Genomic DNA, 27522 nt, shown 5'->3' with positions numbered 1-27522 from the left:
TATGGAGATTCCTCAAAAGACTAGGAATAGACTTACCGTATGACCCAAGAATCCTGCTCCTGGGCATACATCCAGAAGGAACCCTTCTTGAAAATGACACCTGCACCCCAATGTTCATAGCAGCACTATTTACAATAGTCAAGACATGGAAACTGCCCAAATGTCCATCAACAGATGACCGAATAAAGAAGATGTGGTATATTTATATGATGGAATACTATTCAGCCACAAAAACGACAATGTAATGCCATTTGCAGCAACATGGAAGTCCCTGGAGAATGTCATTCTAAGTGAAGTAAGCCAGAAGGAGAAAGAAAAATACTATATGAGATCGCTCATATGTGGAATCTAAAAAAAAAAAAACAAACAAACAAAGCATAAATACAAAACAAAAATAGACTCACAGACATAGAATACAACCTTGTGGTTGCCAAGGGGGTGGAGGGTGCGAAGAGATAGACTGGGATTTCAAAATTGTAGAATAGATAAGCAAGATTATACTGTATAGAACAGGGAAATATGTACAAGATCTTATGGTAGCTCACAGAGAAAAAATGTGACAATGAGTATGTATATGTTCATGTATAACTGAAAAATTGTGCTCTACACTAGAAATTGGCACAACACTGTAAAATGATTATAAACCAATTAAAAATGTCAAAAAAGTAATCAACTACAGAGAAACAAAGGAGAAAAAAAGGAAAGCATGGAGATTAAACAATATACTATTAAAAAACAAGTGGGTCAACAATGAAATCAAAGTTGAAATTAAAAAAAACCTTGAGACAAATGAATATAAAAGCACAACCACACAAAATTTTTGGGACACAGCAAAGGCAGTGATAAGAGGGAAGTTTATAGCAATACAGGCCTTCCTCAAAAAAGAAGAACAATCTCAAATAAACCATTTAACCCACCAGCTAAAATAACTAGAAAAAGAAGAACAGAAAACCCCAAAAGGCAGCAGAAGGAAGGAAATTATAGAGATCAGGGAGGAAATAAACTAAGTAAAGATTAAAAAAAAAAAAAGTAGAAAGAAATCAATCAAACCAAAAGCTGGTTTTCTGAAAAAGTAAATAAAATCGACAAATTCTGGCCAAACTCACAATGAAGAAAAAAGAGAGAGCACAAATTAGCAAAATAAGAAAGGAAAATGGAGAAATTTCAACAAATAAAATAGAAATACAGAATATACGAGAATACTATGAAAAACTATACGGAACCAAACTAGATAACCTAGAGGAGATGGACAAGTTTCTGGAAACATACAGTCCACCAAGACTGAACCAAGAAGAAACTGAACACTTGAACAAACTGATCACTAGAAAGGAAATAGAAATAGCAATAAAAAACCTCCCTACAAATTAAAGTCCAGGACTGGAGAGCTTCACAGGGGAATTCTACCAAACATACAAAGAAGAACTCATACCAGTCCTTCTCAAACTCTTCCAGACAATTGAAAAGGAGGGAATACTCCCAAACTCATTCTGTGAAGCCACCATCACTCTGATACCAAAACCAGGCAAAGACACTACCGAAAAAGAGAATTACAGGACAATATCACTGATGAACATAGACGCCAAAATCCTCACCAAAATATTAGCAAATAGAATCCAACATAAAAAAGATTATACATCATGACCAAGTGGGGTTCATCCCTGGGACACAAGGCTGGTTCAACATATGCAAATCAATCAGTGTAATACATCACATCAACAAGAGAAAGGACAAAAACCACAGGATCATCTCAATAGATGCAGAAAAAGCATTTGATAAAATTCAACACCCATTTATGATAAAAACTCTCGCCAAAGTGGGTATAGAGGGAACATATCTCAACATCATAAAAGCTATATATGACAAACCTACAGCCAGCATAGCACTCAACGGTGAAAAACTCAAAAGCTTCCCACTAAAATCTGGGACAAGACAAGGATGCCCACTATCACCACTCCTATTCAACATAGTCCTGGAAGTCCTAGACACAGCAATCAGGCAAGAGAAAGAAATAAAAGGGATCCAAATTAGAAAAGAAGAGGTAAAAGTGTCACTATATGCCAACGACATGTTACTATATGTAGAAAACCCTAGAAGGTCCACACAAAAACTACTAGAGCTGATTGAAGAATTCAGCAAGGTAGCAGGTTACAAGATTAACATTCAAAATCAGTTGCATTTCTTTACACTTATGATGAATCAACAGAAAAAGAAAGTAAAGAAACAATCCCCTTTAAAACAGCACCCAAATTAATAACATACCTAGGAATAAACCTAACCAAGGAGGTGAAAGAATTATGCAAAGAAAACTATAAACTATTGATGAAGGAAATTAAAGAAGACTTTAAAAAATGGAAAGATATCCCATGCTCCTGGATTGGAAGAATCAATATTGTTAAAATGGTCACACTGCCCAAGGCAATCTACAGATTGAATGCAATCCCTATCCAATTACCCAGGACATATTTCACAGAACTAGAACAAATCATAATAAAATTTACATGGAACCATCAAAGACCTAGAATTGCCAAAGCATCACTGAAGAGAAAGAAAGAGGCTGGAGGAATAACTGTCCCAGACTTCAGACAATACTATAGAGCTACGGTAATCAAAACAGCATGGTATTGGTACAAAAACAGACATACGGACCAATGGAACAGAACAGAGAGCCCAGAAATGAACCCACAAACTTTTGGTCAACTAATCTTCGACAAAGGAGGCAAGAATATACAATGGAATAAAGACAGTCTCTTCAGCAAATGGTGTTGGGAAAACTGGACAGCAGCTTGTAAAGCAGTGAAGCCAGAACACTCCCTTAACCATACACAAAAATAAACTCCAAATGGATCAAAGACTTAAACATAAGACAAGACACAATAAACCTCCTAGAGGAAAATATAGGCAAAACATTATCTGACATACATCTCAAAAATTTTCTCCTAGAAGAAATAAAAGCAAGAATAAACAAATGGGACCTAATGAAACTTAAAAGCTTTTGCACAAAAAGGAAACCGTAAGCAAAACAAAACAACAACTTATGGAATGGGAGAAAATATTTGCAAAAGATGAACTGACAAAGGGTTGAACTCCAGAATATATGAACAGCTCATAGGGCTTAATAAGAAAAAAAACATACAACCCAATCCAGAAATGGGCAGATGAGCTATTCTCCAGTGAAGACATATGAATGATCAACAGGCACATGAAAAAATGCTCAATATCACAAATTATCAGAGAAATGCAAATCAAAAGTAGTTATCACTTCATAATGCAAATGCAAAACAAGGTATCACTTCATAAGAGTCTGCTGTTGTTGGAGTAGAAGCTGCCAGGCTGTTATAAGCCACAATGTGAGCAGGGTGGGACTGGAGTGCTCCCTCGGGGAAAGGAACCACAGCAGGCTCCTGCCCTGGAGCTGTCTGCTGGGCCATGTGACTCTGTGACCCTGCCTGCCGCCTGGTGCACACGCCCGAAGAGCTCACTGTTGCTGGCGCTGCCCTCAGGGGCCAGTCCATTGTGGGAGAACCTGTAATCCACTCAGGCCTCCCTCGGGCATGCGTGTGCAGCTCTGGCCCCAAAACTCACCAGCACGAGAACCTGCCAAAGATCCATCACTGCACCTGCTGTGGAAGCACCAGTAATGGGCTCAAATGTCAGCACAGCTTCTGCATATACAAACCCATAAATTTTGCCCACCCCAGTGGCCAGACCCTTGCTTTGCTATAAGCATGCCAACAACAGGGCTCCTCAGGTGGACCCATGCTCCATCCTGCACACATCCCAGCCACAGGCTGGGCCACATTCCAGGCCCTTTGGGCTGTCCCCTCACAGCCAAACTAAGTCTCCTCCCTGGGTCTGTTTCCTGAAGTCTGAGTTTCAGGACCCAAGCCCTGGGCAAACCAGGAGGTGTGTGTCTCAGGCTGGGATGTGCAATGAGATGACCAAGACCATCTGTGATGATCTCCCTCTTCCCCGAGGGGCACAAGGCAGCTCCCACACTTACCTCGAGCCCCTGGAGTTCTCTCCCTGTCCTGATGGGAAGACTTCCAGCCAGCAGAGGAGGCTCCCAGGATGAGGGGTCATTTCTCCTCTCATAGCTCCCTCCCGGGTTGGGGAGGGTGCAGCTTACACCCCGGTTCTTTTCTTTGCCCTGTTCCCTTTGTCATACCCTGTAATGTGGGGCTCTTTCTTGCAGCTCTGGTTGTCTCAGATCTTCTGCAGGCTGTCAGAAGGCACGCCGTGAGAACTGTTGCACACACGTAATGTGTCTGGGTGTGTCTATGGGAGAGTAGAGCCCCACGTCCCTCTACTCCACCATCTTGACCTCCTCCCATCTCCCCTGGTTTCTTATAATAAAATATGAGAAGAGAGAAAACTGACTTAAAGACATAATTGATATTGGAGAAACCATAACAGGTTTGCCCAGTTTTGATAAGGAGATGACCATTGACTGCCCAACTTAACAAAACTTAGGAGTCATTTCCCTAGAGGACCTGAGGAGAAGCCAGGCCAATTTTCCACCACAATGGAAGAACAACCCCGGGGCCACTTTGGAGCTCTTTGAGGCTGGCCCTCTCATCACAGACCAGAGTGTGAAAGCCTGAAGGCAGGATGGAGACAAAGCGGGGCCCAGCTGGCCAGCCCTGCCTCATATCAAGGGCTCTGAAAGTGGTGCGTCCTAGCTGTGCTCCTTGTCTTGATCGAGGGCTCCCCAGCCTTCACAACCATGAGAAGTAACTTCCCATGTTTGGAAACTGCCCAGGTGGTGGCATTTCATTGTAGCCAACAGAAGCAGACCAGCGCTCTGTGACGCACCATCTCTGACGGGTGTAAGAAGACTTGCGTCTTCCAGTTTTTCAGCTTTTTGCTTGCAGCTGCACGGGAGTGCTGACTTTTGAGCTTCTTACGTGCTCAACCAGAAACCAAAACTCTGTTTGTCATATTCGAATAATGAAGCTGTTATTTCTTTTCCTAAGATTTTACTTCTTTACTTTTGTGAGTCCCATCAGAAGTGTTGACTAAAGTCCTGCTGGCAGCTGTTTGTCTCATTCATGGCTTCCAAGGAAAGTCATTTCCCTTTATTTTTCTTTTTTCATTTGTGATTCTTCCTTTAGTTTTTATTTACTTTTTACCATTTTTTATTGATTTATAATCACTTCACACAGTTGTGTTAAATTCTAGTGCAGAGCACAATTTTTCAGCTATACATGAACATGCATATATTCGTTGTCACATTTTTTTCTCCGTGAGCTACAAGATCATTTCCCTTTAAAGGTGATGTTCTTGGTTAATAGATAGCCTTTATCTGAATAATTAAAGCTTATTTTCCCATGACTCTTGCATGACTTTTTCTGAGGTCCAATGACTTGAAGTTTTAAATCCAGTCATATGAACTTCAACTGATTAGTAATAAAAAAGAGCCTGCAGGGACAAAGCGGGGCCACAAAACCATGACGTGACGCCTAAGTTAATCACATCTTCACCTCTCCCAGGGGTGGAGCCTTAAGACAGTGGGTTTGAAATAGCCTGGTCAGCACTAATGTGATTGTCTACCTAACGGACTCCTTCTGTCCCCCTCAGGAAGGTGACATTGCCTGAAAGATCCACTGTTGGCAGTGACTTCCTTGATACCCCCTTCTGTTTACACGAGTTTTTCATTTTGGGCGGCCCTTCAGAGCTCCTTTCTGCCTGCCTGATGGATGCTGCCTGAGTCATGAATCATAAAGCAAATGAGATCTATAACGTTTACACAGTTGACTTTTATTTAATTAGACAATACCGTGTTGTAACGTGTGCTTTTCCCCCCTTAAACTTTTATTTAGTTTTATTCTTACTGAAGTATAGTCAGTTGACAATGTTGTGTCCATTTCTAGTGTACAGCACAATGTTTCAGTCCTACATACACATACATAGATTGGTTTTTATATTCTTTTCCACTTCAGGTTACTACAAGATATTGAATATAGCTGCCTGTGCTTTGAAGAAGAAACCTTGTTTATCGATTGTATATACAGGAGTTAGGTTCCGCAAATCTCTGACTCCTAACTTGCCCCTTCCCATCCCCTTTCCCCCCGGTAACCATGGGTTTGTCTTCTGTGTCTGTGCATATGTTTCTGCTTTGACAATAAGTTCATCTGTGTCTTTTTTTCAGATTCCACATAGGAGTGATCTCACGTGATATTTTCCTTTCTCTTTCTGGCTTACTTCACTTAGAATGATGCTCTCCAAGCCCATCCGTGTTGCTAACATGTAGTTTTCTTGTGGACAATTATGGCTGGTTCATCAACACTTCTTTAGGATGTATGCATTTGACTCCATCAGACACACGATTCAAGGTGACCGGATCCAAATGTGGAAGTTTCCCTACACTGGCACCACTTGTCCACTGGAGAATGAGAGAAGAACAGGGCATCATGGACACTGGTCCACAGGGGCTCTGACCAACCAGGTTTGCTTTTCCAGATTCCCTACTCCTGCATCAGCACCTGCTTCTGTGACTCAGGAACCTGCCCTTTGCAGTGGCCTTCGTGATCCTGCCCTGAGGCTCTAGACTATGCTCTCCGAGGCTGGAGACCCACTGGGGCTGTAGATCAGGTGTGACCCTTCCATCATTTTAGAGGCTCAACTAGGGGCATTAATTGTGCACCAGCCCCAGCAAACACTCCTCAGCAAAAGCCTAGGCCCTTCTAACTGTGGCATCTGGAGGGTTCTCCTTGCTGGGAGAACATGCAAACCTGAGCTGGAAGCACTTCCCAGGCTCTGCTTTAGTTTTCTTGGCTTTTGTTCTGTTTATCAAAGCAAGACACACACCCAGGCCTTGGATTACTGTAGCACTACCCAGTTGCCAGATACGGTGAGGAAGATAAGCTTGGGGCCCATTTCTGCAAATATCAGCCCCTGGGTATGTCACATATAGGAACAGCACATGTGGAGGGCTTTGGGGTCGCTGTGATCCTGTAGGTGTGGCTTGTCTTCAATGGGCAGCTCCAGCCAGGGGACCCTAAAGGAGAGGGGAGGCGCCTTCAGAGCCCCAAACACTCGGAACGCAACACGGGTGTCGAGTCAGTGCGCATGGCAGCTCCAGGGAAGGGGGAGCCTGGTGGTTTCATAAAATCCTTGCTTGGGGTCTCCCGCAGAGGGTGTGGGTTCAGAAAGGACAATCCACTATTTCTAGAGAGGGTGTCAGGTGCGTATGGTGTCTCAGAAGTGATCGAGCCAGGGAGCAGCCGTTAAGGCTGGACGAGGGACACTGAGTGGTAACCGCCCTGTGACCCTCCACCGTAGGGGTGGGGCTTGTCTGCAGGGGGGCTCAGGACCCACCCAGCTCAGGGTTCCAGCCCAGGAGCAGGTGCAGGGGGAGCTCAAGAGGGATTTCCTCTCCGGTTTCTAGTCTTTCCCTTTAAAAAAAAATCCAAAATAGAAGTTGGCAAGTGCTGCCATGGTGTCCTTAAGTGAACTATTCTATTTTAAGAACTTACTTGACTCAAGGCAGTGAAAAGCAGATTTAAAAGAGGTTCCTTGGGGCTTTGTTATCAGGAGAAGCTAGAGAGCAGGGTGACGCATGCATTCAATGAGAGCAACATTTCACGGGACACCGTAAACCCAGGATTAAGACATTCAAATATCGGAGTCCAGAGCAGGTGCAGCCGATCTGTGTCGTTCAAAACTGCGGTCACGGCGAGAGGCTTGTTCTGCTTACGCTTGCCCCTCAGGGTGAGGAACTCGGCCGGCACGAAGGTCAGGGATGTGGCAGGGGTCACACCCTCAAACAGGCGTGAGGACGTGCGCCCTCGGCACCCCAGGACTGTGTGGGTTTGGTGCCGTCTGTTGCCTCTCCAGATGGGTCCCTTTGTGATAAGAAATATCCTGCTTTATGAATATGCAAACGAGATGAGGAGCACCAGGTTGAATATACGAGGATCGGAGCCCTGCGGGCATCATCCAGCAACTCGCCCTCCTCCACAGGCGTCCTGGGAGCTCAGCCCTCACCATGGACGGGACCTGGACAATCCTCTTCCTTCTGACAGTGGTCACAGGTTAGAGGCCCTCGGTCCCTGGGTTGAGGAGGGAAGCAAGGCCAGCCAATGGGGATTCCAGCCACTCTTGCCTCTTCTCCGCAGGCGTCAGCTCCCAGGTGCAGCTGGTGCAGTCTGCGGCTGAGCTGAGGGCGCCTGGGGCCTCAGTGAAGGTCTCCTGCAAGGCTTCTGGATACACCTTCACCAGCTGTGCTGAGCTGGGTGTGACAGGCCCCTGGAAAGGGACTGGAGTCTATGGGATGGATCAACACCGACACTGGGAAGCCAACATATGCCCAGGGCTTCTCGGACCGATGTGTCTTCTCCATGGACACTTCCATCAGTACAGCCTATCTGCAGATCAGCAGCCTGAAGTCTGAGGACACGGCCACACGTTACTGTGCGAGAGACAGTGTGACAACCCACATCCGGAGGGTGTCTGGAACCCCAGAGGACAGGGCAGCTGTGCTGGGCTGGGGCAGAGACAGGAGCAACTTGGGTGCAGCCTTCCTTTGACTTCAGGTTATGAATTGAAAGCTGAGAAAACAAGGAAACCTAGCTTTGGGACTGTCAACAAACATTTTTAGTGCTAGTTTGGAAAACCAGCACTTGGGAGGGGAGGAGTAGGGAAACAGAACACAGCACCTGTTCTGGTGCTGCTTCCTGATCTCCTTGGTGTAAATACTGTCACCGTGGGGGATGGGCGTGAGGTCACTGAACACGCAGTTCTCGGAGGGTGCTGGGTCCTCTCTCCTGAGCAGCCAGCTCCCTCCCATGTGGTCAGAGACGATGACCTTCAGTCCAGTCTGTGGGTGACACCTGGAAGGACGTTGGCAGGTGGAGAAGAACACGCAGGTCCTTGACATGTCACCCACGTTGTCACTGGAAATAAGACTCGTGGTCAAGGGCGGGTGTGCAGATCTTGCGTGTAAGTGGCCGTGGCAGCTCTGAGAAAATCACCACAACAGGGGCTAAAACACGGACTTTGGAAGTCAGAACTGGGAAATCTGTTACACTGGGCCTAAATTAAAGTGTCATCACAGGCCAGGCTTCAAGATGGTGGAGCAGAAGGAGGCAGTGCTCACCGTCTCCCACGAATACATCAGAACCCGCGTCTGCGTCAGGAACAGTTCTCACAGACCACCTGCCGAACACGGCAGAGAGTCTCTTACGATCGCAATTACAAGGGAAAATTCCCACAAAACTCGGAAGGGGAATAAAAAGAAAAATAGAAAGGAAACTGGGGAGGGACATGTGCCCCTGGGGAGTGGGTGGCCGAGAAGGAAGAGCACCCTCTCCCTAGGACGCCCCTTCTCCCACAGGGCGGTCAGCTGGGACAGAAAGGGAGCTTCAGGGGTCGGAGGGGAGAGCAGCAACACGTGGCAGACAGAGTGGAGGGAACCTGCAGAGAGGGTCCGGGTAATCCCCAGCCCAGGACGCGGGCTGGGGGTGCAGGCCAGGACCAGGCGCTGGAGTTCAGGCCTCCGAGGACGGACGCAGGGAGAGGGCTGGGGTGGGCTGTGCAGAGATAGCCCCAGGGGGCTGGAGGGTGGTGCCTCCTGAGGCTGGGAGAGCGTGCAGAACAGCCCGGGTGCACCATAGCAGTCTCCACTGCGGGCACACGTGGAAGGAGGGGCCCTTCACAGCCCAGCCATAGCCACCGCCTCCTCCAGACCAGAGGGCAGTGCTGGGCACCAGTGTCGGCACTGCTCTCTTGTGAGTGGAGGGGCAGGGTTCAGACGCAGCCGCCTCCCCGGCTTGCTCTGGACGGGCACAGTCGCTGGTGCGTGGGTCTGTCGGCAGCTGCACTGAGCAGTCCTATGTGACCCTGATTCACCTTTGAACTGAGTAAGCCTCACCTCATGTGTGATGTGCAGACTTGCAGCGAGGACGCTGAGGCCCAGAGAGTCGTGCAGTTCTGAGGTGCAGCCCCCTCGTTACTCCTACTTCTCCACTTGAAAGTGCCGCTGTCGACGCAGGTACTTTAGACTCTGTGTCCTGTACCACGGGGCGTCTTACGAGAAACGTTTCCACAGACACGGAGCAGGCAGGCTTCTTCCAGCTAGGTCTCACGCTGAAGGCCTAGCTGCTCAGGTAGGACTAAAGCGGTAAGTACGTTCACAACGTAGTTTAATGACGGGGATGGGATCTTGAGCAGGACTTTCCTTTGTTTTGGGGTTGGATGTACATATATGAAAATGTAGGTAGGAAAATGCGCCTTTAAATAGGAAAATACGATTTAAATTGATGAGTGGATATATTTTTGCGTCTTTCTTTGAATTTGAGATGATTGCAATGCTGTAACTTCCTTCTAGCGCATTTTCACTGATCTATGAAATTATGCGTGTGTGTGTGTAACTGTGGTCTGCTCATGTAGCTCAGCTTGTACCCAATCAGGCTGATCTGGGGACTGTAAACACTAAGCGTGCAACTTAGAGGACCTGGAAGTCAGATCCCAATATGTTCTGGTAAGCCACTCCATTTTCTACAATGTATATATTTAACTGCATATGAATCAGGACACATCAGTTGCACGCTTCACATCTGTGCAGGTCATTATATGTCAACTACAGTTCAGTAAAACTATGACGAATTAACAAATGCATAATTAGAGGGAAAGATGACAGAGACTCAGACAATGGCGCAATGCGCACGTGCACAGACCTGATCCACTCCACGTGCTACCAGTAAACGCTAAATGCAGCAACTCACACACGTTCCCATGACAAGTAAGAGACTCTGCAAAGCTCACTGGGCAACACTAGCTCTGTCCTGGAGTTGCTTCATCAGAGCAGTTGGGCCCAGCGAGGAGCACAGAGAAATGAGGTTGATCTCTCCTCAAGTGTGCTCTCAGACCCGTCACGAGAAGCTCTTTGGGCCTGTTAGATTTTCAACATGAAACGGGGCTAAAACTGATAGCGACATCAAGTTCTTCGTGTGTACATATAAAAGGAAATCAGGTGACAAGTGCTAAGTGTTTATCAAAGCACAATATCATATTAAAAACGATATTTCTGCAAGATTCTTGTTGGCACAGCCTGCCCAGGACAGTCCCATGTCTGGGTCACTGCCTACTCTGCAGGAGTCCAAGCCATGAACTTGAAATATAGTGAGATGACATGCAAATAGGGCCTCCCTCTGAGGATAAAGCCACCCAGCCCTGGACCTGCAGCTCTGAGAGAGGAGCCCAAGCCCCGGGATTCCCAGCTACTCCTGTTCTCTGAGCAGGACTGAGCACAGACGACTCACCATGGAGCTGGGGCTGAGCTGGGTGGTCCTGGCTGCTCTTCTACAAGGTAATTCATGGAGAACAAGAGCTACTAAGGATGTTGGTGGTCGTGAGTGAGGGAATCAGAGGACGTGTGACAGTCTCCTGACCAGGATGTCTTTGTGTTTGCAGGTGTCCAGGCTGATGTGCAGCTGGTGGAGTCTGGGGGAGGCTTGGTGCAGCCTGGGGGGTCTCTGAGACTCTCCTGTGCAGCCTCTGGATTCAGCTTCAGTAGCTACGACATGAGCTGGGTCCGCCAGGCTCCAGGGAAGGGGCTGGAGTGGTTGTCCGGTATTTATAGTTATGGTAGTGACACATACTACGCAGACTCCGTGAAGGGCCGATTCACCATCTCTAGAGACAACGCCAAGAACGTGCTGTATCTGCAAATGAACACCCTGAAACCTGAGGACACGGCCGTGTATAACTATGCGTGAGACACAGTGAGGGGAAGTCGGTGTGAGCCCAGATGCAAACCTCCCTGCAGGGACACAGGGTAGGTGCCGGGGGCACACACGACCCACCAGGGGGCGCACCTGATCCACCAGGTGGTGCTCAGGGTCCACCTGCTGTGTTCAGGGTCAGCCCAATGAGCAGGTGCATGGGGCGGTGATTGTCTCTTCTCATTAAGAAAACCTTTTCTGGGCTTATAACAATTGGCATTTTATAGGTGATGGGTTTTTTAATTTTAAACGTTATAATTTGTGTTTATACTGTACCTGTGTTTTCAAGTACTCTACAATAAATGAGATAATAACCTCTCTGTGTACAGTTTAGTTTTTCCAAGGGAACAGAACCAATGTCTGGAGAATCCAAAACAATAGAACATTCATATGTTTTCTACATACATGGCCGTGGAGGCTGAGAAGTTCCACAAATTACTGTCACAAGCTGGAGACCAGGAAAGTGGGGGTGTCTTTCCAGTGTGATTCTGATGCTGAGAACCAGGGGAGCCATTGCTGGAAAGCCCAGCCTGAGGGCAGGAGGAGGTACGTGTCCCAGCAGAAGCGTGAACTGCTGTGTTCGCCTTTAGTCACATAAGAAGGGATAAGACATGAAAGAAACAAAGACATAAACACACGCATACACACACTTACACACGGATATACACGCATGCACAGACGTACACATGTGGCTGCAGCAAAACAAGGGGAAAGTGCGCGGGACAACTACAGCCCTCTTTCCATAACTGCTCAGAAGTCTCGGCTCGTATTGCTGCTTCCTCCTTCCTGCCCCCCTTCTGGGTGCCTTTGCCTTCATCATCCACCTCAGCTGTGCGGCCATGACCCAGTGAAGTGACCAGAACCTTCATTCCAATGGATCATGGACCAAAACAATCATCCTTGGGTTGAGTTGTTGTGGTTTTCTGCTCACTTTGACGACAAGACATCCTAATAGGGAGACACAGGAAGGGACCCCTGTCCCCAGAAACCCCTCTTCACTCCCATGGAAGGGCAGGGCTCCAGCTCCCCCGGGAGTCAGAAGCAGTCACCCAGGCAGCTCATCCTCTCCCTTCTTTGCCTGTAGGTTCAGAGGCTTGAGGAGCCACAAAGCCCAGAAGGCAGACTTAAAGAGCAGGTCAAAGAAATCATCGTCCTCTCTCCTAGTGGAAGTGTCCCTCCCTCGGGGACCAAGGCCATAGGCCAGCAGAGCATAAAGACACAGGGAAAGAAGGCAAGCTAGCTAGTGGTCACTGGGGGTAACAATGAGTGGTGCCACCACCCATCCATTTCCTGATTCTGTGACCCATGAATCAAGGCTGTGAGAGAAGAACAACATACTGAGAGTAAATAGTTCACAGTCGGCCGGAGAACCTCACCTCAGCCCTGCAAGGTGTTACTACCCACCTGGCACTGCTGTTGATCTTCTACAGGCAGCTTGTGTTCTAAAACCCAGCAGCTGTGGGATGGTGAGGAATCTAGGACTGGTGGATCCGTGCGCTCGGGCCGATTGATGCATTTCCTCTGCTGTAAAGTGAGTTCCCGATCAGAAGCAATGCTGGCTGCTGGACTCCCGAGACTGTGGGATCTGAAAGTCCCTGGGTGGTGGTTTTGGCAAGAGAATTGCATTCCCTGCATTTTAAGAAAAAAGTTTATATCCAGCATAAACATATATTTTTAGTAAGAATAGGAGGTTTCCTGTTCTATGAAGGAAGTGGCCCAAAGTAGCCAACCTGCCAACAGGTGGTAGCTGAACAGTCCAGGAAATGCTGCCAGTCAGGACGTTAGGATTTCTCTCTGCAGCTGGCAGGAAGGGTCCTCACAAGTGACTGGACCAGGAGGACCCTGGTGAGTGGGTGTCCATGTAATTGAGCCCAAGCACGTCCTGCATTCCTGCCACCAAGGCCACAGTGACCATAAGCTCATCAGGTGATGACAGGGGCAGCTGGAAAGAGCCAGGCCAGTACCAACATCACTGGCATCATGTCCACTTGACATGAATCCCTTCCTCTCCAGGTATCACCCTTTCGGGATTATCCTCATGAGTCAGAACATGTTTTGTCTTTTTGCCTATTTAAAGAGGACTATCCACATGTTCTCCTCCTAAAATAATTTGTCACATTTTTTTCCAAACCACGCTCCTCTCAAGTCCTTGACCATCCAGCCTAATCATTGCTTACAACCCATGAATTTGTATCATGTCACTTACCTGTTCTTTCTCCGTCCAGATGGGTGAACATCCAGGTGCACTGCTCAGAGTCCTGCCCACTGGGAGGAGTCCCCCACACCATCCTTCAGGGATGTCCCAGGCAGGAAGACAGGGCGCCCACTGTCCACTGTCAGGAGGTGCCTGTGTACCATGCAGAGCTGTCTGTAGTCCAGGTCTGTGGCCCTTCTCCTCTGTCAATTGACTGTAGGCAAATCCCCACTGGGTCACAGGTGAAGCTTAGGACAAAGGAGGCACCAATGCAGGACGAGGTACCACGGGCACATGGGCCACTTCTAGGTGTGCATCAGGCCAGCTCAGGCCTCATCACGTAGAAATACGTCTGTTTGGTGATGGATTGCTGCTGTGTGTGCCCAGCAATATGGCTTGGAGCCTGGAGGGGTCAGATAACACCCAGGTCCTGATAGAAAGCCCACCAGTTTTAAACTCTCCACAAATACCTGAAATCATTGAACTTTTTTACTACACATGTGGTTCTGCATTCTACCGAACAAGCAAAAAATAAAATCACACAGTATGAACCATTTTTAGACTGATTTCTTTCACTCTGTAGGCATTGAACCTTATTTGGTCTTTTCCTAGTTTGGCAGTTCATTTTATAAGTTGCTGAATAGAATTTGACTGCAGAGGTGACCCATAGGTTCTTTGTTAATTCCCTGAGGAAGGACATTGTGTTCCTCCATTTCTGTCATTTCCGAATGGAGCTATGTAATCATTCATGTGCACTTTGTTGTGTGGACATGTCTCAAGGCTAGTTACATAATTACCTAGGAGTGTGGTTGCTGGGTCACAGAGTAAAACTGCATTTAGGTTTGCAGGAAGTTGCCCTGAGTAGCGACTGGGAAGGGGGCACCAGCTGACCCAGTGACCTGTCTGGGGTGCAGCCCCGTGCACAAGAAGAGGCCCACAGGGCTGGATCCCAGGGCTGACCCTCAGCCCTAACTCTGTTTGCAGCCAAAACCACAGCCAGCATCCAGACACCTGAGCACAACTGGAACAGGCCCTCCAGACATCATCCCGGCACCTCTGGGGGCACTTCTGGGTAGGAATGTGCCTCCCCCTCCAGACGCGCTCACATCACAGGGTCCTAAGAATCAAGTGCCTGATGTTGTATCAAGCTGCCAGGGGCTGTGGAAATTTCTTCTGTCACAATCAACACCTGGAACAGAATGATGCACCTTCCACGGAAACCCACTTCTCCACCTCATACCTGAGGGGAAGGTGACAGTCTGGTTAAATGACTGGACAGGGCCACATGCAGGTGGTGCTGCTGGGAAACAGCCCCAGAAGGTCCACGTCCAGAGCCCAAGGTGCTTCCTCTTCACTCTTCAGGGAGGACCTGGGAGCTCAAGGACGCTCATCTGGATCCTACGCAGAAGGGAAACGTGCAGAGACCACCTCCCCTGGTTATGCTTTAGAAACACCAGGTTGGTCGCAGCGATGAGATACTCGGGAGACAGGTGTGACAGTAGAGCCCAGAGGTGATGGTGGCCTGGACTCGTTTGCATCCACACCAGGACGTGAGGTTAGGGTGGCTCAGTCCACCCCCTAGCCAGCAGCCTTGTGAGCCTGGGGTCTGAGGTCATTACCAGGACCTCTCACGACACCTCAGCTCACCTGTGAGAACTGGGTGATTCTGTGCCCACTAGACAGACTCCCAGAAGAGTCTCCTGAGCTCGAACCTGTTGACGAACATGACGTCTACATGACTTTGTGGCGAACAGTTTATAGACAGGTGACCATCCCCATATCAAACATTGACCCTGAGACGTCAGGTGTGTTTCACAGCCTGCTGATCCCCCATTGTCCATGCAGGGTTCATAACAGAGGTAAAGTTAGGTGGAGAATGAGGCAGGATGGGCACTTGGGAGGCTGAGTGCAAGTCTGTACATTTGACAGGAGGGAGTGGAAGGGGGCTGGGATGGAAGTGGCCAAGGGGCTTGAAGCCTGTGTGATTAGGGTTGGTATCACTGCTCCTAGACCATCTAGTAGGAATCCAGTTCCAGACGTGCTGAATCAGTGGTGAACCTGGGGGATTAAAAGCAGAAGTGAGGTCCAGGCTGAATGTAGAGCCAGGGAACAGGCAGAAGTTGATCAGAGCTTCTCATTTTGAGATGCACTTGTGTCTTAGGGAGGAGTTGGTTTTGAACCCAGCGTGTCTGTCCCCTTCCCTAAATAACCAGCATGCGCCGTCTGACTGAGGCATCCGTCCCCCACCTCCCCACCTCTGTCTGCAGAGGCGGGGTCCTTGGGGAAAGCCCTGAAGCTCTGGCTTGTCAGCACCTGCTTCCCCCTCTTCCTGCTGCCTGTTGTTTCTGACTGTGCTCCGATGAGGGTCTCCCTCTCAAGGTTCTGCATCTTGTCTCATTTTGTGTATAACCCCCCTTCTCTCTGTGGGTCCCCACAGGAGTGTGAATAGACCATGAGGCCCATGGACAACGTCTAGAACTTTGAGGGTGTGAACTGAGAGGGGCTGGGTGTGATGAACGAAATGCGGCTTCATGGGTTTGACACAATGGGGTTCCTGAGGGCCCACCTCACAAGACAGCTTTTCTACTCCCACAGCACAGGAAGGGTGGAGCAGAATGCGGGCCTCTATCTCACATGAAAACTGCAAGCTGACCATGCGACACTCACACGTCCAATGACGAAGACACACAGAGGAGGGTCCAGGGAAACACAGGGGGATCTGTCCTGGGCTCAGTTCTGGGGAAAAGGAACAGGTTCTGAGTGGATGACGAGCACTGGGCCGGGAAAGGAAGGGCGGGAGGGAAGATGGGCTTGAAGGAGAGCAGCTCTTGTCCCAGAGGGAGGGGCTGCCCTTTGACTGGTGTCCAAGGGGTCCCATGGACAGGTCCCCTCCCCTCCCTGATGCACAAGCCACATAAGCCAAGAGAAGTGACACTCACAGCGGTTCTCAAAGAAACAGGGGAGACTAACTCAGCCCTTCCCTATTTATGAAGACAGGGCCCCTCCACATGCAAATTCCCCTTCAAGCTCGAGGGTAAAATCCACGCTTGGGAGGTGGGAGCTCACAGCTCTGTCCTCACACAGGGCTAAGGTCTCTGGGGAAGGCAGGGCTGTGGTCTAGGGAAAGATGAGACTGTTGGGTCTTCTCCTGTGCCTGGTGGCAGGTCCCCAAGGTGAGTGTCTCAGGTGCCAGGCACGGGTCTGTTGGGATGGAAGTGGTGGAGGTGACTCACGATGACTGATTCTCCGTGTCCCCAGGTGTCCTGTCCCAGGTGCAGCTGCAGGAGTCGGGCCCAGGACTGGTGAAGCCCTCACAGACGCTCTCCCTCACCTGCACTGTCTCTGGTGGCTCCATCACAACCAGCTATTATGGTTGGAGCTGGATCCGCCAGCCCCCAGGGAAGGGGCTGGAGTGGATGGGAGCCATAGCTTATAGTGGCAGCACTTACTATAGCCCATCCCTCAAGAGCCGCACCTCCATCTCCAGGGACACGTCCAAGAACCAGTTCTCCCTGCAGCTGAGCTCTGTGACCCCTGAGGACACGGCCGTGTATTACTGTGCCAGAGACACAGTGAGGGGAAGTCAGGGTGCGCCCAGACACAAACCTCCACGCCTGGGGAGCCCAGGACCCCCGGGGGGTGCTCAGGAGCCGCCAAGGGCAAGGCTGAGCCCCAGAGCAGGTGCAGAGGGGCCGGGAGGGGTTTGCGGTTAGAATCCCTGGTTTCCTTTTCCTGCTCATCTGCTCTACCAGAGACTCCCTGCTGGACACTAATTTTTCATTCTTTTGACTCATTTGTTTCCAACAATAATATTGTACTCAGGATACATTTTGTTTTCTTCTCAAAAAGGTCCAAAGGATGCTAGGTTTTAACATAATTTTCTAGGTGAGTCTGGATGTCTCAAAACTGTTGAATTTTCTGAGAAGGCCCAGGCACTTGTACTACACGTGTAAACTGTTATTCATCTTTGTCTTTGCTCCCAGGGCAGGAGGCTGCACACCCTCCATCTTCCTGTCAAAGGGCACAAGGGTTTGCATTGTGCAGGATGCGTTTTACAGACGCTAATGCCAGGGTGCCCCGGACAGCATGTGCAGGGATCCTCATTACTCACGGGGCACGGGGACTACAGTTCAAATATGGGATAAAATTTATTTGCAGCCCAATATGAAAACTGCTGTTGTATTTAAACACCTCATGGACAATTGCAATGTGGGCAGCACTTTGAATCGCCCAACACACTAACATTCCCCCCCTGAGGTCGGTCAGGGTGATGCTCTGCCCTCTTGTTTCAACTCCCATCACGTAAATGAGTCTCCTTCCAGGTCCAGTTAGTGCCACATTTTTCCCTCTTTGTGGTAGAAGGCGTCAGTTTGCCTGTTTGAGCTGGTCCATGTGTTGTCCTGAAGTGCAGTGCAGCGTCCCTGAGCACAAAGTGCTGTGAGGGACTTAGCAGAAATTATCTGTGACAGATAAGCCCCATCCAGGCATGAGTTATACTGATGGGGGCATTGAGCTTGAAATAAAGCTTCAATATAAATTTTCTTCAAATAAACAAATTCACATCTCACTTTGGGTATTTGTGTCAGCCTTGGAAACCTGTCTCAATTACAAACACAGACGGTAAAATGGAGATTTATGGCCGAGAAGATGGTGACATAGACTGGGTGGAAAACCACTGTGAGGAGGCTTCAAGGTCAGGGGGATTCTGGGCAGACTGTCTCCAGAGGATTCTTGATACAGGAGGTCAGGGTGAGCAGATGTTCCCTGAAGATCATAGGTTAGGGGAATTGGATCAAATATTGAGGGCGATCAGATTTCCAGGGTGAGGAGTCTCACTAACCTGACTCAGCAGGTTTCTTGATAAAACTGGGACATGCAAAGATGGACCCAGAATCCCGCAGGCCCAGACCTCGTGGAGAAAAGCATCTCAAGGAGCCTGAGTGATGAATGGTCAGAGGGTCTTTGTGAGCTTCGAGTCAGGGTTCTTATCTTCACTGGCGTGATTCTCTGAGAGCCAACGGTTTAATCCAAAGGGACACGGACTCCTTCTGGTCAATCCACCTCTGGATGGCTCGTCTCAGCTGTGAGCACCTCCTGTGTCTGAGGAACACTGACCTATGTGGATGGTGCTGTGAAGTGATTGTGTCTTTGTGTTTCCAGTCCCCAGGTGTCCTGTCACGGGTGCTGGTGTAGGAGTTGGTCAAAGAATATTGAAGACTCTCCCCCGCACCTACTCTGTCTCTGGGAACCCCTCCATCACACACAGTGGTTACTGGGGGATCTGTCACACCCCCAGGGAAAGGACAGGGTAACTCACTTGCTTTGGGTGTATGGTCTATGTCTCTTAAAAGGCGCCTCCATCTCCACAGACATATTGGAGATGAGGTTTCCCTGCAGCACAGCTCTGGGGTCTCTGAGGGCACAGCCATGTGTCACTCTCACACGAGGGAGAGTGAGTGAGGGGAGGTCAGGGTGGCCCAGATGAAACCAGCCCTGCAGGGAGGGCTCAGGCCACCAGGGGGCACCCAGGATCATGAGGAAACAAGAGGGACAGTTTCAGAGCAGGTGCAGGAGAAGCCATGGGGGGTTTCCTCCCAGACACAGGGGATGCTCTTCTGGACCATCACCTTCCCTGGAAGCCCATCCATAATGATTCCAGGCAAACATCTTCTTTCTGAACTTGAGCTTTTTTTCCCACGGAGTCAGAATTGTCTGTCCTTTTTCCCTCATTTGTTGTAGGACCAGACACAGGAGAAATATTTTTTCATGGGACCTTTAGTTGAAATGTATCCACTAACTACTCTTTTTCATTGTCAAATTTACAGATGTTAAATGACACAAATGATTGTTCTGTGCATCCTCGAGTCTGCCCTCCACCTTCCAGTGTATTTCCAGGCATTTCATCCTCGAGAGTGTCCTGAGTCCTGTTTCCTGCAGTGCCTTTCCCTAGAATAGCATGAGGAATGTTGTGTAGTTGGAAATTGATGTTTGTGTCATGCTGGAGTCATTCTGTCCCCCAGAGGACACTTGGAAATATCTGCAGACAGGTTGGGCTGTCACATGTGGCGTGTGCTACAGGAACCTAGTTACCCAGAGGGCAGAGTCCATCGATGCTGCTCAACACTCCACAATGCACACAGAAACTCCCAAAATGAGAAACTAGACTCAAATGTCAATAATGTGGAAAAACTCTGAGAGAAACCTTTGTATCTTGTCAACTTCATAAAAATGTTGACATGCAGAAGGTAAATTTCTATATGTAAATAATTTTCACTGAATGAAAACATGAACAAACACCAAAATTGGGCCTTCAGTTCACTCACAGGCACCTTACAGCCTCTTCACCCCTGTGTGCTGGTTGTGGGCCGGAGGGTCCTGAGCACAGGCCTGCAGGTGAAGGGGACATTGGAGCAGAGAGCCAGCACTGGGGAGGGGCCGTGTCCCTGCTTCACCTGATCCCCAAACAAGACAGGGCAAGGCTGAACCTGGATGTTATAATATTCACTAAAATCCAACCTATATCAGCTATTATAGGTTTTTAATTTGCATTAATAATTAATCTCAATATTAACTGATATTTAACATGTTTGTCTTATATCTAGAATAATTTTGAATGTAATTTCTCAATTCATGTTAATATATCCAAACATGCCATTTGTATCACAGACACTTTGTGTCGGAAACAGCCAGGCCTTCACCAGCACCCACACCCCCTCCCCCAGGGGCTCACAGCTAGTCTGCACCTCCCCTCACCTCCTGCAGGCTAGACGTGGTCCCCTGCTGTGTCCTACACAGGGATGCTGCTAGGAATGTCTGTGAACGTAGGACCACATGTGCATCCCAGTGACTAGCTCACAAAATTATGGGAAATAAAAGGTAAATACATTAAATAAAAGAGTCACAGAAGTAAATGAGGCTCACAGCAAAAGAGAATGTGACAATGAATATATATATATGTTCATGTATAACTGAAAAATTGTGCTCTACACTGAAATTTGACACTACACTGTAAAATGACTATAACTCAATAAAAATAGATTATATATATAAAAAAAGAAGTAAACGGTTTTCACATACAACAGATTGAAAGTTATTTCAAAGGCAAAAATGGGTTTATTTGGAACCAACAGAGAATTACGGTTTGGGGTCTGACGTCCTGGTGAGCCACATGCAAGTCCCCAGTGAAAACAGAGACATGACTCTTCTACAGAATGAAAGGGGAGGTGAGAGGGCTCCTCTGAACAGGAGTCCATGGATTTTCATTGGTTGAGTCCTTACCAGGAATGAAGAGGAGGCCTTGCTTCTCCCTGTTGGGCTCAGACATGAAGTTCCCAGGTTCCAGGGTGGAAGCTGCAGTCCTCCTGCCTGAGAGCCACTGTGAAAATGCTGCTTAGAGGGGCTTCTCGTAGGTGATCAGGACTCAGGAGGTGGTCACTCGGTGTGACGCAGTCACGAGGGACGTCATTGCTGACGGACGGGAGAAGCGTGGATGTGCTGAGGTTGAGACAATATAGCACAGCTCTGTGAGGAGCAGAGAACAAAAGGGCATCTTAGGAGGGGAGGCAGCTGACTGAGACATGTTGACTGTGATGCGTGGACCTGAACAAAGGGGCAGAGGCCGTGCGGACCCCATGGCAGTGGGAATCTCCCTGTGCCACAGCATCCGGCTCACGGCTATGAAACCCTAGAGGTCTGCGGAGGCCCCTGTGGTTTTGGTCAACACCCCAAGACAGCCCCTTGCTTTTATACAAGAAGGAGAAAGGGGTCTGGTAATTAGGATGCCCACAGCAGGACGGGATCTTCAAACGCTCCTTTAAGGCCTTGAATCTGTGTCTTCTGGTTCCTCCCTTAAAATGGAGTTGGGATTGCCAGTGTTGAGAAAACTTCATGTAGGTTTTCCTTGAGAGAGAAGTGTGGAATCTGTCTCAACAGTAAGCAGCTAGCCTTCCAAAATCTCTCATATTTGGCAATTAGTGTTGCATTTAGGAAGCAGAAAAACAACATGGATGTTAGTAGAGGCTTGTTCTGACGTCAGATGCCCTAGACATCAAATATGATGCTGGGAAACTGCACATTTTCTGTAGCCACATTTAGTCCCTTAGAGGCTAAAAGTTTATAAGGAGTAGATGCTGTCTTCCTGCAAGAACGTTTGAGAAGAAGAGCAAAGAAGCAAATTATCCACATATTGCAACAAAAGAGAAAATCTAGAAAACTTTGCATCATCCAGACCAGCCTTCCGGTGGCTCCAGAAATGAGAAGGACGCTCAACAAATCCCTGAAGCACTAATGTCCTGGTGAGTTTTTTTTCCCACTGAAGGCTAAAAGGTAACGGCTACCTCCATCGGCTGGAATAGTAACCAGTGCACAGTGGACACCAGTTACAGTAAAGGCTTCACTGCCAGTGGGAGTGGATGTTAGCACCACAGGAGGGTTAGGGATGACAGGGTGATAAAGGATTAGAGTGCACTTTATTATTCTTATTATCTTTACAATTATTTTGCTTCTTATTGACACGTGGTTCATTTACAATGTTAGTTTTTGGTGCATAGCAGACAGATGCAGTTCTGCACACACGTAGGTATATTTTCACAGATTACTTTCCATATGTGTTGTTACAAAATGTAGAACACAGTTCCCTGCACTATACGGTAGCTCTTTCTTTTATATCTGTGTTACGTATGGTAATGTGTATCTTAATCCCAAACTCTTAATTTAACCCTCCCCTGCCCTATGCACTTTGGTGAACATAGTTTGTTTTCTGGGTCCATGACTCTACATTTGTCTTTTAAGTAAGGGTTTTTGCATTTTTTAATTCCACATCATGGGATAAGTCTTTTGCTATCTGACTTAACTCACTTAATATGATTGTGTTTATATCCATTTGTGTTGCTGCCGATGGCATTATTTTATTCTTTTTAAAGTACACGTGGAACACATACATGATGAAGTATTGCTCAGCCATATTTCAATGCAGTTTGCTGATCTGAGGTCCTGGGCACCACTCCCCTCTTGGCATTGGGGTTTTCTCTCCAGGAAAACGAGAGTATCTCAGAAACACCTACAAGGGCCAATGAAGGCTTCAGCCTTGGAGTCTGCTCTTCTGGGCTTCATGGCCTGAAGGGCTTCCTTCCTTGCAGGACATTGATTAATCCTGGGAAGGTGTTAAATTCTGTTTGAATCTTGAAGGAGGCTGCACTGTGAAGTTTACGAAAATCATTTGGAGACTTTGCCTATAAACAGGTGGTAGCTAACTCAGTAGGAAAAATGGTCACTGCTTATACAATTAGCTATAGTATCGTCAGAGACAAAACAAATCAATGATGTCTTAAGGCCACTTAATCAATTTCATACATACTCTGATGGCTGCTCTCACATGCCAGAATCATTTCCCCCTTTGGGGAGACAGAAACTGTAGCAGGATGCTTCACTGTGAAGTCTCATTCAATAAATGGATAGGGGTGGAGTTACTAAGGAGTAAAAGGTGTGCATCTCTCACAAGGCCTAAATAAAAGTGGGAGGTCCAGAGGCAGAGACCCCTTGAGGCTTGTCACAGGTCCCCGCTGTGTGAACTGCTTTAGTTCCCTGAGCGTGGGCTGCCTTCAGTAGCTCAGATGAGCAGGGAGAGTCCGGCTTCAGTGCCCAATATGACTGGGGGAGACACACTTCCAATCTGGAGAAATGTGTGTCCACGCCTATTGAGAGAAAGGACTGGGGCGAGCCCAGCTATTCCCTCAGAGCCTGTCACTGGGGATCAGGAGGATGCTGGGAAGGCTGGTCAGAGGGCTGATGGTGCCTGAAGTGCACACACTTGTTACAATCTCCTTCCCAATGTCCTGTGTCTTGTCAATAATAGCAGAGAGAAGGAGGGATTTGGTTTTGTTTAGGAGCCCTCATTTGCTGGAATTCAAGTTTAATAATGTAAGATTCATCCGTTTGGGAGACTCATTTACAGTGTGAGACAGGTGGTTTGCAAGGGTAAGTAAATCTGGGTCTGGACAGGGTATAGCATTGCATTCCAGCTTGGACCTCCTCACTACAAAAGAAATGTCCTGCCTCAGCTTATTAATAGACACACATTTAAAAGGTACCTAAGTGAAATAAACTTCAGGAGCAGGAACATAACTTTCTTTTAAAAGTATCTGAAGTTGTTTGTGATAAACGTGGACATATTCAACTGATTTTTATGGGAAACCTGGATTTTGATTCCAAATAACAGTCTTGAAAATGTCTCAGGAATTGCACAGTGAATATGCCTAAATAATACTAGAGCCTTTTTGTATAGTAAGTTACTGGACGCTTCTCCTGGTCACAAATCTAAACACCTTTCAGGATTCTCCCAGAAGCAAGTTACCCCAACGCCAGGCCTGACCTGCAGAATAACCACAGGAACGGGATGATGGAAGTCACAGAAGCCGGTCCGATGAGTCTGAGGGACCCCGTTAAATTCCTCAGCGAGGATCTTTGGTTGCTTTGGGGAAATCTTTGAATATGGTTTGCACTTTAGTTTCGTCCAGGAAAGAAAGTAATTGTGAGATTACCCTCTGGGTCCTCAGAGGAATTAACTTCAGAGGAACAAGTTCTGACAAGTTGGAGGAAAAGTGCGTGGGGAGAATTTCAGAGGAAGCGGGAAGTTCGAGGAGACCCTGACTGTGGAAGACCTGAGGGAACAGCGGAGGTGCAGCAGTAAGAGGCGAGGGAGGAATTGGTGCTGGAGGGAAGCCTGAGACACACAGGCCAGGGAAGGGGAGCCCGAGGCTTCAGAGGCCCAGTTTTCTTCCCTTAGTCCCTGTTTGCCTCAGTTAATCTTGTGATCATGTTTTAGAACAGGTAACTTAAGGTTCCTAAAGGGGTTTCTAAGACACAGAATAATGAGGGAAACAGGTGTTCCATTAAATTTTGAAGATGTTTCATAGTTCTCCAGCTTGGTTTTAAGAAAAGTAAGTTTGAGTTTTTCTAAAGTTCCCCATCATGGCCATTGACATGTGTATATAATGGAAGCATGAATCGCCTTTCGCCAGGTCTGTCCATCTCACTACAAATTTCCACAAGGGAGGTCCCTGGGTTTAAAACAAAAACTCAGCTGGGGTTCCTACTGCAGAAGTGACCTCAAAGCAGTTAGATAACTTGGACCCCATTTCTCAAGCTGATTTCAGGAGAAAAAAGGAATAATTTCCAAGCAGCATAAAGGGTCAAACAGCTCAAATAGCGCAAATAGCCAGCAGGGCTAACACCAGTCAGGTCTAAGGGATCAGTCTGGTTCTGACGGAGACAGGCTGAAGGATGCTCAGCACAGGCTCAGTAGATCTGCCCTTATTTCCAAGGAGTAGGAGGAAGGCTGGCCACTTCCAACTGGAACACCATGATTTTAAACTCAGACTAAATGCCAAATAAGTAATTGTATAAAATATAAGAACTTATGTCAGAAGGGTAAACCTTAAGCAGTTCTCAGACAAAGCCTGCACAGACGTGGAAGGTGGGATCCAGGAGAATGATTTAGACTCAATCTCCAGGGTAGGGGAGAATCACAGGGCGCAGCTATGGGCCCAGTGTGGGTCCCACACCTGTTTGCTCAGCAGCCCCACAGTCATACGGGGTCTTGTCTCATTCCATAAGGGCCATGAAAATGTTGACCTGACACAAAGAGATGGCCAGTTATTTCTCCAGCAAAAAGAAATGTTTTCATCTGGAATCAACAACGATTTACGTTCAGTGCCTGGAATCACAGTGAGCCACCTGCAGGTCCTAGCATACACGGGGATAAGAACTATTTTGCAGATGGGAATGGATGTTGCAGGAGGGGCTGTAGTGAACAAGGCACCCAGGGCTTCTCACTGGCTGAGCTGTGACCACCCCTCACTGCCTGAGTCCTTGCCAGCAGGAAACAGGGCGTCTTTCTGCTTCTCACAGCTGGAATCTGCTGTTCTGGTAGGACATGAGAGCCCACCGTGCTGTCACCAAACTCTATTTAACTGAGGCTTCTGTGTATTCAGTATTATTGTTATTTTTCCCACTTTGTGAGATTGGATCAGTTTTGTTGTAGAAGCCAGGATCCCCTAGTCAGGCAGTGCTGGGTTTATGAGTTCAACTTCATGGTGAAATAAAAGTGAATCATGTGGATGACAAAAAATGACTTCACTTATTAAAGACACTCATTGGAAGGAAACTCCACACCAGATCTGAATTATGCAGGTTTTTATATTTAAGCCTGGAGATTGAGCCGAAAACAGATTGTGGCTTATCTCTGAATCCAGAGAGCAATTATGTCATTCCCAGCATGTTCAGATGTTCTGAACAAGGAGCTACATGCAGGTGAGACTGTGTTATCCAGACCCCTCCCCATGTCTGAAGAATAAGGGATATAGAATGTGATAATTACGTAATATAAAGAGGATACAGGAATAAAGCAACATTCTGCTACTGGGACTGACAAATTGGATCCCCCTCCGTGGAAAACTGCTACTTTCCTACAAGGTTTAGGACCAATTCACCATAAAACCAGCCATTTCAATAGTAGGTGTGTCTCTAGGTGAAATTAAAGCTCACGTTCACTGGAAACACTGTGTGCAGGTGCTCGTGGGGCCTTCACACATGCTGTAAAGTGGAAACAAGGACTAAACCCAGAGCTCAGTGCAGGACCGTGTGCTGATGGCATCTGAGGTACAATTAAGCCCAGCATTGCAGCCCTTGTCATGGGATCCAATGGAACAGAGTCACTCATTCATTACTGGAAAATACGGGTCCTCCATGTTTCCTCAAATGCCAGCAGTTTCCTGTCCCAGGATTATGTCTTATGTGTGTCAGAGACAGTATCTTGGATGAAGGAGGACTTGGATGCAGATATGATAGAAAAGTGTGGGTCCCTGCATGTATGTGCATGTGTGTGTGCGTGTCCCTGCACACTGACGGGAGCCCGGGTTATTCGTGTGATGACGGCTTTCTGGACTTCCATCATCCTTCTGAATTGGGACACTATCAGCTAATTTTCTTTATGAAAAACACCCAATTCTATAAAGAAACATCTAATAGGATTATTTATTCAAATCAATGTCTTCCCCATCATCAGTGGAATCTATACCCAAGATACTGACATTAATTTTCTCAGAAGTGGGTGAACCTCGGTGCAGCCCAGCCCTTCTGAGGGTGGTGCAGAAAAGTCAGGATGAAGCCTTGGATTCTGAACCAAAATCCTGAGTGTTCCTGGGCTCCTGACAGAACTTCCCAGCGGCTGAGGGCTCACTGCAAGTTTCATCACCCACCTTCCCCCTAGTTGTGATTCTCTACTTCTGACAGCTAAGACCCTCACCTGTATGGCTGAGTCTAGACCAGAATCCTTCAGGTGCTGCAGGTCTGTGGTCAGAGGACAGCACAGCTGGGTGGGGAGTGGTTCTGGTGCAAGAAGCAGTTTGAAATGATGAGCCTGAATCGGGGTGGGAATCACCCTCAGTCTTCACACCGGGCAGTTCACACTCTGAAGTTTAACACCTGGGATTTTGCAGTTCATCCAAGAGTTCCAGTTGAACTTCTCCCAGCTCACATGCCACCTGGAGACGTCAAACTCAGGTAGGGTGAGGCTTGGTCACATTTTTCACGTCACATAAACTTTGT

General features: G+C 47.7%; 2 gene segments (V, D, J or C); both read left to right on the top strand.

Annotated features, from left to right (window-relative positions):
- Positions 1–27522, top strand: part of LOC102508908 — a 226113-nt gene that overhangs the window by 16403 nt on the left and 182188 nt on the right.
- LOC102504046 overlaps positions 11158–27522 on the top strand; it is a 148906-nt gene continuing 132541 nt past the window's right edge. The window contains 2 exon segments of the C gene segment in view: positions 11158–11308; positions 11413–11713. Coding sequence covers positions 11263–11308; positions 11413–11713 — 347 coding nt within the window.

The sequence above is a fragment of the Camelus ferus genome, chromosome 6, assembly GCF_009834535.1.
Source record: "Camelus ferus isolate YT-003-E chromosome 6, BCGSAC_Cfer_1.0, whole genome shotgun sequence".
Taxonomy (NCBI): Eukaryota; Metazoa; Chordata; class Mammalia; order Artiodactyla; family Camelidae; genus Camelus; species Camelus ferus.
The sequence above is the reverse complement of the archived record's forward strand: the minus strand, read 5'-3'. Positions and strand labels throughout refer to the sequence as shown.